This window comes from Colletotrichum truncatum (genome assembly GCF_014235925.2).
Source record: "Colletotrichum truncatum strain CMES1059 chromosome Unknown Contig_0016, whole genome shotgun sequence".
NCBI classification, from domain to species: domain Eukaryota; kingdom Fungi; phylum Ascomycota; class Sordariomycetes; order Glomerellales; family Glomerellaceae; genus Colletotrichum; species Colletotrichum truncatum.
In genome coordinates this window covers 1-12,471 of record NW_027222413.1, presented here as the reverse complement: position 1 = coordinate 12,471, position 12,471 = coordinate 1, and the positions used below count along the sequence as shown (strand labels likewise).

Sequence of the window (12,471 nt, the reverse complement as noted above, 5' to 3'; positions counted from 1 at the left end):
TCATGAATGTGTTTGCTGTTCTATGTCCAGCCGGAGATGAATGTCATAGGGCGAAAACCCCCATCGCAAGGGTGAGCCGATGCGCCTGAGAGCGTGGTGCCCCGTATTAGCCTCTGCGCCTTGCTCCAAAATGTAACGGGATGCGCCAAATCCCTGTTGGCGGAGGGCCTACTTGGATAGTTGCTCAAACTGATAAATAGGTTGGCTAGAAGCTAGTGCACTTCTTTTGTTTATATCCTACGCACTGCATTTGTTGCTTCCTTTACTCTCACGCACGAAGCACGAATTTCTCTACACATTGCACACTAATCATCCCATTTCCGTACTTGACCAGACACTTCATATGCCGTCAACTATGCACATTGCGCCAACGGCTCCGATGGACTGTTCAGAAGAGTTAAGCAGTCCTGTCGCAAAGTCTGAAGATGCTACTGTCTTCTGGAACGATGTACTAGGTATGATGTTCTATTTGATGCCCATTTCGATACTAATTTGTAAACAGTCGCAATAGAGAAAGTCTTAGTCGCAGCTGACAGGCAGATCCAGCGCTTCGATGCTGAGGAGCTGGTTGCCCACCGTCTCGACGAGGCATGTGACACTCAGTTTGAGACCCAAGTCCGTTGGAAGGGAAAAGATGAGACCTGGGAGCCTGAGGAAAATATCGCAATAAAGAAAGCCACAGTTGCCACCGATTCGATGTGCGGACGCGTTCATGGAACTGCGGCACAAGATGTCGCAGCTGACACGCAGATCCATCGCTTCGTTTTTGAGGAGCTGCTTGCGCACCGTCGCGACCCGACATGTGACACTCATTTTGAGATCCGAGTCCGTTGGAAGGGAAACGATGAGACCTGGGAGCCTGAAATAAACATCCAGAAAGATGCTCCGTTGGCCTTGTTCGCTTACTGGAAACGCCTGAAGGGCGGACGGGAAGGTGCGATGGTGGACAATGGATTGTGGCACCCTTTCAAAGTCGAGTCTCACAAGATCAAACCCGCTGGGAGCGTCTACTTGGAGGTCGCTTGGGTCGGGTCTCCTGAAACATCTTGGGAGCCAGAAAAAGAAATTCAAGAAGCTGACGAGAAACTTGTGAAAAGGTACTGGGCGTCTGTTGGCGGCCGTGCTGCGGCAATGAAGAGACCGACCGAGGTTAAGTCTTCGGTAAGGATGAACAAGAGTTGCAAGGTGACGCATCCGAGCCGTTCTACAGGTAAACGGAGCCGTTCTAGGCGACACAACAGCTTGGAGCAACCGACAGAGGAAAAGACCAGCACCATGATAACGTTTGTGGTTCGGGTTCTTGCGCCGGTTTTCTGTCTGCGAAACCCATTTCGCCTAGTAAGAAGGAAACCATGCGTTCTTTGCCTGTGCCTAAGGGTGACAATAAAAATTCAGGGGAAAGTCTCCAATAAAGACGTTAATTACAAAAGAAATAGTAATCCCACCTACCTGAATCTCATGTTTCATAGACACGACACGACTTACCACAGTAAGAGCCACCGAGACCTGTGTCGGCAGTCTCAGAATTGTGGCATGTCTATGGCGTGAAAAGGTTGCTACGTAATTGACGAGCTAGTTTGCTTCCAAGACGGTGCTCTAGGGCAGCTGCCACTACTCATAGGTCGATGAATAGCTTTCTATCGCTTGACGGTGTATTTGATAAAAGTTTAGCCACACAGCAGTCACGAGCGCAAAACCACAAGAAGAGTCAGCAATAGCTAAAGATGTTCGGGACCGATCAGGTTCATGCTGAAGGCCTATGAAGTATGCCTCTTTGAGAGGTTGGTCCTATTTTGGGAATAAGTAAAACCTGACCATACGGTAGTGTTAGATATTGCCTGCAAACTCAAAGACTATGGCAGTATTTGGATCTTTAATTACATCGAAACAAAGTGATGACAGTAAAATTAATCTGAGTTAGAACTATAAAAACTCATGATATGTCTTATATTTTGGAGGCTGCTAGGTAGAACTATGCTGTGCTACTTGCTATGTGCTTGATGAGCGTCTCATACACAGCAGGTGCTGGACAGAAGACGACTACTGTTCCACCCTTCCGAGTGCTCCCTTAACCATCTGTTTTCATTCTCAATATTCCCTCCGTCCGGCAGGGGTCCCCATGACAAGCCATTCAGACAGTTTGTGATCTTTGTCACCGTCGCATCGAGATGTTGAATTCTACCAAAGTCAGAATATGTCTTGAAAGTGCCCTAGCCAAGGTAACCTACTGCTCTATATAGAGTCTCACTTGTTTTGATGTTTTGATGACTCGATCTAATCGGCCTCTGACTGCCAATAATCGGTCTGTAATATCGTTCCTGTCGTCGTTAAGCATTTCCCTATGTTCCTTGTAGCTGTGCCAGAACTGAGGTAGACTAACGTGAATTGCCTCGGTTGCACTTCTGTTGAGTTGCCGACGTATTGTGCCGATAGGCCAGCATTCTCCAACGTTTCAGACGGCAGGGTGAGCCCTTGCATGTCCGAATCAATGAACTGAGTATTCTCAGCCGGCAAGCTACTGGCGAAATATTGACTGCCGTGTTTTCGGGCGTCCGGCGAGTTTTCGGCCTGTCCAAGGTGACCTACTGTGGACTGCTGGTCCCGTAGTCGTTGTCTTCCATATGGCAAGTAACCCGCCGGCTGACTTGTCGGCTGTGACGGACGCTGGGACATTTTGAGCGAAGGGCCAACGGCTAAAGTGTGCAACAGTGAAAACCTCTTGGGGCAAAGACGATTGCTGTTTGATGCAGACATGGTCAGCACAGATCCGAGACGGCTCAAAGTCACTTATAGTATTGCGGCCCTGATCCGCCGTTGCGGAAAGCAAGACGATGGGCTTGCATTACGGAGTGGCCGCCAAAACTCCCATTCAGCATAAAAACGGGATTAGTATTATGTCGCGACACGCTCAACAGGATTCGCTTGGCCGCGCAATTACCTCACAATCCTTTCGGTACCGCCAGCCTATGCATGATGATCTTGCGATCCACTCCGTCACGAAGGCGCAATTACGGATAATCGCCGGAGAGGATCTGCCTTCTCCAGCCAACTTGATAACTGCAATCATATCCAGTTCGGTGGCTTTTCTGTTTGTGTGATGGATCAGAAACTAGAAGTGGAATAAGGCGCGAACATGAGCCAGGTTCAGGCAGGGGAAGCCCTCCGCTGAGGTATCTAATCCAGTCGCTCATGACTCGAGCCCAGGCCAGCCTCTCTGTTGGGCGGTGATATTGCTGCGAAGGGACAATCACGAAAAGCGGGGCGGAAGTTTGACAACTGCTCGCCTTCTGTCTGCCTCAAGGAGCAAATGTTTGATTTAATCCTGGTCCTTGTCATTCGCAACCCTAAGCCGTGTTGGTATCTATCCACTTTCGATGGCCCGTTGAACCAACAAGATCATCTTGTCTTCCAATTGGTCGAAGTCGTTCCAAGGGCCTGCAATTCCCGTAATACCGACCCGGCCAGACTGCAGTTGACAAAACTGATGCCACCTACCTTATCTGACAGTTCCAAACAAGGGATCAAGAAGTCTAGGACCCTCCAGCAGAACCCTGATCTCCAGGGTCCTCGCTTTGGAGTAATAACAAAAAGATACTTCACGCCGTTTTCCACCTCGCCACTGAAAGTCGTATTCACTGGAATCTCATTTGTTTTGGGGGAGTATGTGAGTAAGCGAGGTCGAAACGATAGAGACTTAGATCTGCTGCTACCTAGTTGCAATTCTTGATCTGCCCGTTGTTGGTACCCTGTTCGATTCCTGTCTACTTCCCAACCTGGATCCTTGTCGGACGTTTTGCATGGGCAACAGCGCCGGTGGTCCTCGGCTCCGTCACACCCTCCGATTTGCTTGTCTTTCTACAAATTGCTTTTTTTTTTTTTTTTTTTCTGTTGCCGACGTCAAATTCAGCTGCAACGAATGCTAGACATTACCCCCGTCGGTTCATAGAAACACCTACTTATAACATGAATAAACACATCGCAATCGATAAGCCGTTCTGCTCTAGTGTTGCCTTACCGCGTTCCTCGTGCATTCTAAAGTTTCTTGCTCCCTTCATCATCGCACGCAACACCATGAATTCCGATGTCTATTACAGCCCCAAAGAGCCAACACTTTCAGCAGATCACAACGGCCACGTTTCGAAAATAGTAAGCACCCCTTACTTGACAGAATATTCAAGCAGCCAATCACCCTATTTGCCTGATGCGACAGAGAGTGTTGCGGGCAAGCTGAGAGGTAAGAGAGCATCTACTCTCAGCGGTAAGAAGCGACGAAACGACTTACACACCAAGGCTTCCGTTCGGAATTGTCTCCGCGTCCTTCGTCCCCTCACCCAGGCAACTTCAAGTGAACCTCCCACGGCTGCGCGATTTAGACATTTTCCATCCAGCTAAAGCATCAAACTCCACGACCTCCATGACCTCCTCCATGACCTACTCGCCTCGTCTCGTCGGATCTTGTGAAAGCTTTCCGAGACCCGCTACGCTCTCATCGGATACCCAAAGTCCCATACCATTGGCGACAAACGGATGCTGTAACGGCCTCCCTCTCTCCAATGCAACCCCGCAATGCCAGCATCGGTCCCAGAACTCGCCATTGGCCGTCGAAGGCTGTCTTCTCAACTGGCTTCCGGCAAGCCCTCAAACCAGCGCACCGGCCTCGCGTCGGCGTCGTCGTCCAACAAGCCGTCCCCATTGCAACGTGAGGTATACTTCGGAACAACTTGATTGCATTGACAACCTTCACGGCAGCGGTCTATCTTGGGAAAGAATTACGGAAGAGTACAACGCCATGTTCCCCAGCGACGCCGAGAAAGGACACGAACGCAGACCCCAGGGCCTCCAGGGTGTCTTTTATCGCAGAAACAAGCAGGCCTCTATTTAAGAGAGAGTGACTACATGATAGCGTTGGTTTATTTTCTTTCAGACGGAAGTCACTACAATAAGTTTGTTCTGCAGCCCGAAAGATGCTCGTTTCGAACACCTCTCTGCTAGATCCAATCACAGACCTTGAAAAAGCTATCCAGGTTCTCATCCTAGGAGGCCAAGGACTTACGTACTCAACTGACAGACTGTCTTGCCTGATGGGAAACAGGGCTACCCTAATTTGGCAAGGGGCTGCTAGGGCCAGGAGGTCCTTCAGCGCAGGAGGCGAGGCGGGTTGTGGGAGACCCTTCTCATTCATGAGGGCGTGTGCTTTCAAGAATACTATAGTAAGGTCATGGCGCCATCGCTGCCGGTGATCCATCTGAACTTCCCTAGGGCTGTAAAGTGGTACCACCCACCACACAATCAAGGGCCATCCCCTGACCCGGGTGCTCCGGTAAACGCAGTCTGCCACGTCATTTTGAAGGCTTTGTGTTGGAACCAGGATGTGACCTCTAGAACATTGACAGTGATTGAATAAAATCAGCACTTGGAATTGGGCCCAGGGTTCCTGTGGTAAGGCCCCGCTTGTTATTAGATCCACAATCAAATTTACATGACTCGCTCAATCAATCCTCTTCCGTTTTTACGCTATGCCCTTGTGCCTGTTTTATGATAGGCTTCGACCAGGGTGTACGCCGTACAGGCTGATGTTTTGAGGGGGGGGGGGGGGGGGGGGGGGGCGGGATGGGAGGAATTGCACGGGCATCAACTCCGAGATTGGACCGTTTGTCAATCTGTTACCCAAACCATCGGCCCCCTGTCAACCTCGTCTAGATATTGTTGCTTGCAAAATGTGATATGCGGGATGAGCGGAGGGTAAGGTGCACGTTTTCGTTCCAACAGCAACAGTAGTGTGAGAATCCGGACCAATGTCCCCTTTCTCCAAGAAAGAGAAAAGTACAACAAAAAAACGAGTTGTTCCAGCCTATTGGTAACGAATGCGATTGGCACGCTTGAGATCCGTTTCTGCTGCCTGAATCATGGCACAACATCGTGGCGTCTATGTCTCGTGCCGTATTAAAGAGTAAAAGCACTGTCCTGATTGTATGAACAACGACAATACCGAACGTGCCAACTTTCATCGTCGTTGGCCGCAGACTATTGTCTATCCTCTCTGACAACGTTGATTTGTATCACTGCTTCGAGAGTGACGTCATGTATCCATCTCGGCAACGTGCTCGGCGGCCTGGCCAATTACGGTACAGGCGTCAATCCTCCCGAAATCGAGTCCGGCATTGTGACGCCATTCCTACAGCGCAACCGGTCCAAGCCCTTCAACAGAGGGCAAGTCTTACCCGCGACAGCCTGGTTTATCCGAGAAATGTCACCGAAAACCCATTGATATCCCCCATATCAGACCCCCTTTTCGAAATCAATGGCCCACATGATCAAGACCTCGGCAAATATGAGGGTTTTGAGCGTGCGCCTGTGTTAGTAACTACTTCCTTACTAACACACTGACAGAAGGCTGACAACCTTAGGTTTACACTAACACCTCCGGCGATTCAAGAGCCGCCAGACGTTTGGTTTTGCTACATCATAGCTATAGAAAATGCTGTTACCAAGATGGAAAAGGAAAACGAGAAACATCTCAATGCCATTGCGTTGCTGTAAGTTGAGCGATTACGCCACCGGAATGATGCGGCCCTGACGTCCTGTGTAGACATGACGAGCTGAAATCCAAGGTGACTACGCTTGCTGTTGCCGTCGAAGACACCGCGGCCCTAACGCCAATTTGGGATGGAATGACTGAGTGGGGCCAACAGGAGCAATGAAAGCAAATTCTGTACTTAGCTTTTGCTGCTTTGTTATGTGTATTTTGAGCCGGGACATGGCGTTGCATTCTCTTTGGCTTTTCTCATCTAAACAATCCGTAATGCGAAAGACTTTCGACAGAAATATCGTACTACAGACGGATACAGATTCTACTTGACGCATTGTGAGGCCAATACTCCGTGTAGACAATCAAGCAGGGCATATTCCGATTTCCAATCGTTTTCTGGCACTTCTTTGCTTTGCCAAGCCGGCAGATCCTGGTCTTGACGCGTTGACCATGCAGTGGAAATGACAGCCCGCCAATTTTCTGCTCGTATCCAGTCACGTGTCGCTCTTCGGCATCCACAGATCCGCGCAGTTTGGCCGTTAGCCTGAAACTTGTGGGTAATAAGGTTTACGCCGTTACCAAACTGTCGGGTCGGATCAGGGGTTGGCGTAGGGGGCCCTTTTGATTTCTCTTTCCCGAAAGAGAACGCAAAGCCGTCGCCAGCGAGGTGGGTCAATAAAGGGTCTCGTCTCAAAGGGTCCAACATACATGCAACAGGTGGACGACAACCCTTGTCTTTCAATTGCAACTGGAAGTAGTTTCGCTCCCATAGCGGAGCTATAGTTCAAGTCAGCACTTTGTTAGGGCCTATCGTTTCTCAAAATGGCACTTGGCAACAGGGTGCTGCATACGTCAACAGTCACGTGGGGTCCACCTCCACTAAGCAAACAACGTCAAATTAGGATGGTCACTGAATATTGTCACCTTGGCCAGAAACATGGAGCCGACATACTGCACCATCAAACGTCAAGGGTAGCAAGCTAGTTCCGAGCGCGAATCCAGACCCCGCGGTACGTTGTATTGAATACCCGCCAGATCTTTGATAGCTTTGGGCTAACTTGCCTATACTGGGAGTCTCCACTTACGTTCTGGCGCTAGCTGCCTTCCAAAATGCAGGCAAAAACGTTATTTAATCAACCTCGTCTAGAAGACTAATCGCGTCTCGGCTTTTCCTGACTGAAAGGTTTGTTGGTTTGGTCCCCCGCACGACGGACCACCAGACAGTGACAGTGGGACTTTACATGGGTATACGCCAGTCACCCTCGTCGTGTCCCAACGTCCTCCCTTTGACCGACGACACCTGGCCAAAGTTGCTCTATTGCCGAAAGTGAAATTGCACATCGCTCCATACTGCTGCAGTACTCTTAGGGGCCAAACCAAGTAGGCTTTATTGTGTTTAGCAGCTGCCAGTTGGATTCTCTAATCGAGTCACAGTTGGAGAAGACCGTCGATGCCGATGTAGGACATCACCAAGAGGGACACAAGCACGTATGCATCATGGGCCTTTGGCCCTCTAGGCTCATATGACTTTTTGTCGTGCCAAACGATCCTCCCTCCCTTTATGTCGAGGAAGCTCTTGAGCGCTCTGGGACGAACGTTGACTCCACGAACTAATGCACTAAGCAGCCTCATCCTCTCGTCACAATCACATTCACTAGGTCAATATTTCCCCTTTTCAACGGAGAAACAAATAGAAGCGGTCGTATTACAGTCTATCTCTACCACTATGACGATTGGGACTATCGATCCGACCGCGGAGCAATCCCATCCAATGCTTCGTTCAGCACAGCTATCCTGCCCTAGGTCGACGGTTTTAAGTATGTGGCACTTTCCATAGGATTCGTATGGCGAAATGAAGAAGGTTGAGGAGATTGACGATAACGCTGAGATAAATAATAAACCAAAACGCCGTCATAATGCAGAATAAGGTCGGAGCGCAAATCTGTGTATGTAGTGAAGATCCTCGTACAAGCAAGATGCTTTTTGTGGCAAATATGCCGAATTGAAGAGACGGCTTGCAGGAAAAACTGATGGTGGGTAGCTGGCGAGATGACCAAGGCTCATTGTTGGGAAGTATGGCAATTGGGAAAAAAAAAAAAAAAAAAAAAAGAAAAAAGAAAAGAAAACAATTAGGCACATCCAGACTGTGGCTAGAAAAACGTCGTGCTGGGCGGAACACTTCGCGGTCTAGGCTACTTCCTAGCCAAAAACGCATGGCACAACTGGGTTCAGAGAATTGAGTCAGCCCCTGACCATGTACTGTACTCCGTAGACAACAATGGACCGCGTTCTCGGCTCCACGGTCCGCAATCGAGACCAGTGTGGGGCTAAGTGACTTTAAAGAATACTAAGTCAGTTATGGATCGCATCGTAGGGAGTATTTTTCGGCTGGATGTGCACGCCACGAGGAGCCAATTCTAGCTCCAGGTCAGGAAGCCACCCTCTGCAGTGTGAATGAAGACAGGGAACTAGAAGCAGGTCCAGAACATCACGCAAAGAAACTGTAGTTGCTAGAAACGCTGAAGAGACGGCAGAAACATGCTAGATACAATTTTGGATCTGTTTGACGAAACCAAAGATGGCTTTATACAAGATTAACCAGCGCCACATGTGGGAGTAATACGGTGGTATCGAAGCAGTCAGTTTAGAGGTCCAAGCAAGCAAGCGTTAGAGACACATTCACTGTGAGGCGATTTCAAATGAACAAGACCATGGCCATTGCATCCCCAAAGAGGATGCTCTACAAGCACGACAAGAGGGCCAAGGATAAGGTCCGAAAGTCTGGCGGCAGTGCCATGAGGAAAGCGATACAGTTAGGCGAGGAAGCCCGTGTGTTTTCGGCCGTCGTCCACTTCAACCCCACATATGGACGTCTAGATGGGGCTGTATACGTCCCCGAAGGCGAAAGCATTCCAGATGTGAACGCATTTGTAAGCTCGGGCGAAAGCGACCCTTGCAGTCTCGGAGATGGCAAACAAAAAGCTGATGCAAATTCTAAACCAGTTATTGGAACTTCTGAACGGCCTGCACGGCAATAGTCGAAGCCGCGACCCACAACAACGAGCTAAGACGCGACATCAGGACCCACAGGGCAGACAAGATGGCAGCGCAACTCCGCACGACGAAATAATAGTGGGGATTGGCAGCACCGAGATCGCCGCCGCTCAAGCGGAAAGCAGCAAGGAAGCCGATGCGGACGCCGATGTCTCCAACAACATTCCTGTCGACAGTAACAGCGCAGACTGCGTTGCATTCTAAAAGCTAGCTACGACATGACTCTCATAGCAACAAGAGACACCGACGATGAGACTGATGACAAGATGCAATGTACCAGGGATACAGGAAACGATTTGGCCGTGCATAATGCGGCCCGGCCTGTTGAAAGCCACGAAATGCCCGATGACGCTGTCGTACATGGTGTGGGTGGACATGATGAGTCAACTCGCATGTTTGACGCCGACATGCATGCGATCCTCGAGACGGAGCAGGCTGAAAACAGAGGCCAGACCGAGGGTGTTTCTGATTGGCAAATGGTGGAAGCACAAGATGCGAAAGTCCAGAATCCACGAGTGATGGGTAATAGCCTCGCCAGGAGGAAGCACGCAGTATGCAACTGTTTTTGAGACAGGTGTCTTTGCGTATGCGGCTTGCAACCCAACAGGAACGGCTTCCGCTACACCGGATCGCTCATCAAGACAGATGGAGGAGTGTATCACAGCTTAGTCAAAGGCGTTGAAACTGAAGGCATTACTAGTGAATTGTCCGGTTTGTAGTTGTAAGGAGTTTTAAATTGATTCTTATACGTGAAGTCCGCAAGGCTACTCACCCTAAGCTTAACTTAAAGGAAAGAGAGAAAAACTAAAGAAAGAAAAGAAAAACCGTTCACAGTAATTCTATTAAGCATAGGCCTTGTAGAATCCTCTGATTATTACTTAGTATATTGCCTAGAGGTTGAAGACCTGTGTAGTTAAGCTCGATTGGGACTATGTGCCTTAGTCCCTAGCACCGATAGAATTTCTACTATCTTATGATGCCCTTTGCTATTTGCAACTCCCAGCGCGTTCTTGTGATATCCACCTCGAGCGTTGGCATCCGCATTATTAGCAATGAGCGTAGAGACAACTTCAGCGTGGCCTTCTGATGCTGCAGCGTAGAGGGCGTTCTCATTATGGCTGCCTTGTGCATTCACATTTGCGCCACTGCTGAGAAGGATCTGCACAGTTTTGTGGTGACCTTGTGACGCTGCAGCGTAAAGAGCGCTTCCAAATCGGCCCTGTGCGTTTACATCCGCGCCTTTGTCGATAAGCATTTGTGCAGCCTTATGGTGGCCGGTGTGGGATGCAACCTGGAGGGCATGATTCTTCGCATGCAAAAGCCTTCAGGCTCAGCACTGAGAAGTACGCGTATAACCTCATCGTGACCTCGTAATGTTGCAGCATGAAGAGCATTGCTTTGTTCGTAAATATTCGCACCGTTGTTAAGAAGCATCTGAACAATGACCTGATGGCCTGCCGAGGATGCAGCTCGGAGAGCGCTACCGAGATCACCAGTCTGTGCGTTGACATCTGCTCCGTTGTCGAGGAGAAGCTGGACAATATCGTCATGGCCCAGTTCCGCTGCCAGAGCCAATGGCAGTTTGCCTTTTTCATCTTGCTTCTCGACATTCGCCCCTGCTTCCAACAGATACTTGATTGTTGAAGTCATGTACGGTTCAGTCGAGCGTTTCTTAATAGCCTTTAGTAGGACGGGCTATTGTCGCGGTTGACCATGTGCCAGTAACGAAGTTTGAAGAGACAATTGTAAAAACGATTCAACTGGATCATGACAAACAGATCCTTTGCTGACTCCTTTCTTGTCCAACCATCATGATAACTCATTTGGTAGAGAGATTCCCTTATGACGTCAAGATGAATGTAGTCGATTTGTTGGTGAAGTCGAGTTTTTAGGGCGTCAGCCAGTGCTGATATTGAGAGATAAGGACAATCAGGACTAAATAGGATATGCTGCCGTTCTGTGACGGATGCAGCCATCGGCAGCTGACAGTCATAATGGGGATCACTGACCATTGCTAAGGGTTGCCGTATGTTGGTTACTACTTTGCTGTTGGTGCTCCTCTGCGCGATTCCCCGCGATTAATTACTGTTCCTGTACTACTACTGGTAGACGGGTGACTCGGCCCCATAGTCCCGTTTGCCCGAGTGGGTCACTAGCCAGCGCATGTTGATTGCTGCTACAATGTCGTTTAGTAGACGCACAAGTAACACAAGAGGGAACATAGAAAACGGCTTGCAACCTTTCATAGCCAAAATTTTTTTTTTAATTACCAAGTCGGCAGAATCTGTATCTGAATTTGTCTAGTAAGAAAGTGGGAAAGCAGAACAAAAAAACGGAGAACAAATCGCAGCGTTTAGTTTCCAGGGTGCCCTTGATCTTCCCTACGCGGGGATTATGCTGTCCAAGGTCAGGCCCTCCTTCCTATTCCAGTAAGGTAGTATTGTAGCTCCACTTCCCCTGCATCTGCTTGTTGTGAATCCGCCGGAACCAAGCAATTAACGAGGCCGGGCCAAAGAAAACTCCCTAGTCACGACGGGCCTACCAACAAGGCCTCAAATGCTAGAGCGAGTCAGTTGATGCAGCTGACATCAGAATCTTGTTTCTGGGCAGCCTTTCGTGTAACAAGCAGTTCTTTTGAAAACAATCTTGGGCACGATGGGGTCTGGTTTCCTCCCAATGGGCGCCCGTTGCCCGCTCGGAAGTGAGGCTGGCCAAATATCTCTCCGAAGTGTGTTCGGCGTTGGACAAGGTAGTTGGCAGGGTGAGGAAGCCCCAGGATGAGAGGATGGTGGTTCCCGGATGGGTAACGGATAGGCTTGTGGGTGGGTTTCTTGTGTAGAGGGAGGAGGGGTAATGTGTGGTGGATGTGGGCCTGTGGACTGATTGAT

At 49.4% G+C, this 12,471-nt stretch overlaps 4 protein-coding genes across 4 annotated transcripts; 3 read left to right on the top strand and 1 right to left on the bottom strand.

Moving 5' to 3' along the window:
- Positions 1 to 355: 355 nt before the first annotated feature.
- Positions 356 to 1,564, top strand: CTRU02_215409 (chromo domain-containing protein; the record flags this gene model as incomplete). Its single annotated transcript, XM_070206454.1, has 3 exons — positions 356 to 455; positions 503 to 1,210; positions 1,491 to 1,564. The coding sequence occupies 3 exons, from the start codon at positions 356 to 358 to the stop codon at positions 1,562 to 1,564; spliced, it is 882 nt and encodes a 293-aa protein (XP_070059832.1).
- Positions 1,565 to 6,301: 4,737 nt separating this feature from the next.
- CTRU02_215408 (uncharacterized protein) lies at positions 6,302 to 6,701 on the top strand (the record flags this gene model as incomplete). Its single annotated transcript, XM_070206453.1, has 3 exons — positions 6,302 to 6,356; positions 6,470 to 6,536; positions 6,590 to 6,701. The coding sequence occupies 3 exons, from the start codon at positions 6,302 to 6,304 to the stop codon at positions 6,699 to 6,701; spliced, it is 234 nt and encodes a 77-aa protein (XP_070059831.1).
- A 2,527-nt stretch (positions 6,702 to 9,228) lies between these two features.
- CTRU02_215407 (uncharacterized protein) lies at positions 9,229 to 9,787 on the top strand (the record flags this gene model as incomplete). Its single annotated transcript, XM_070206452.1, has 2 exons — positions 9,229 to 9,459; positions 9,533 to 9,787. 2 exons carry the CDS (start codon positions 9,229 to 9,231, stop codon positions 9,785 to 9,787), a joined length of 486 nt encoding a protein of 161 aa, XP_070059830.1.
- A 709-nt stretch (positions 9,788 to 10,496) lies between these two features.
- On the bottom strand, positions 10,497 to 11,233 carry CTRU02_215406 (Ankyrin repeat domain-containing protein 50-like protein 3; the record flags this gene model as incomplete). The annotated part of the gene is made up of 2 exons (XM_070206451.1): positions 10,497 to 10,889; positions 10,940 to 11,233. 2 exons carry the CDS (start codon positions 11,231 to 11,233, stop codon positions 10,497 to 10,499), a joined length of 687 nt encoding a protein of 228 aa, XP_070059829.1.
- Positions 11,234 to 12,471: the final 1,238 nt, after the last annotated feature.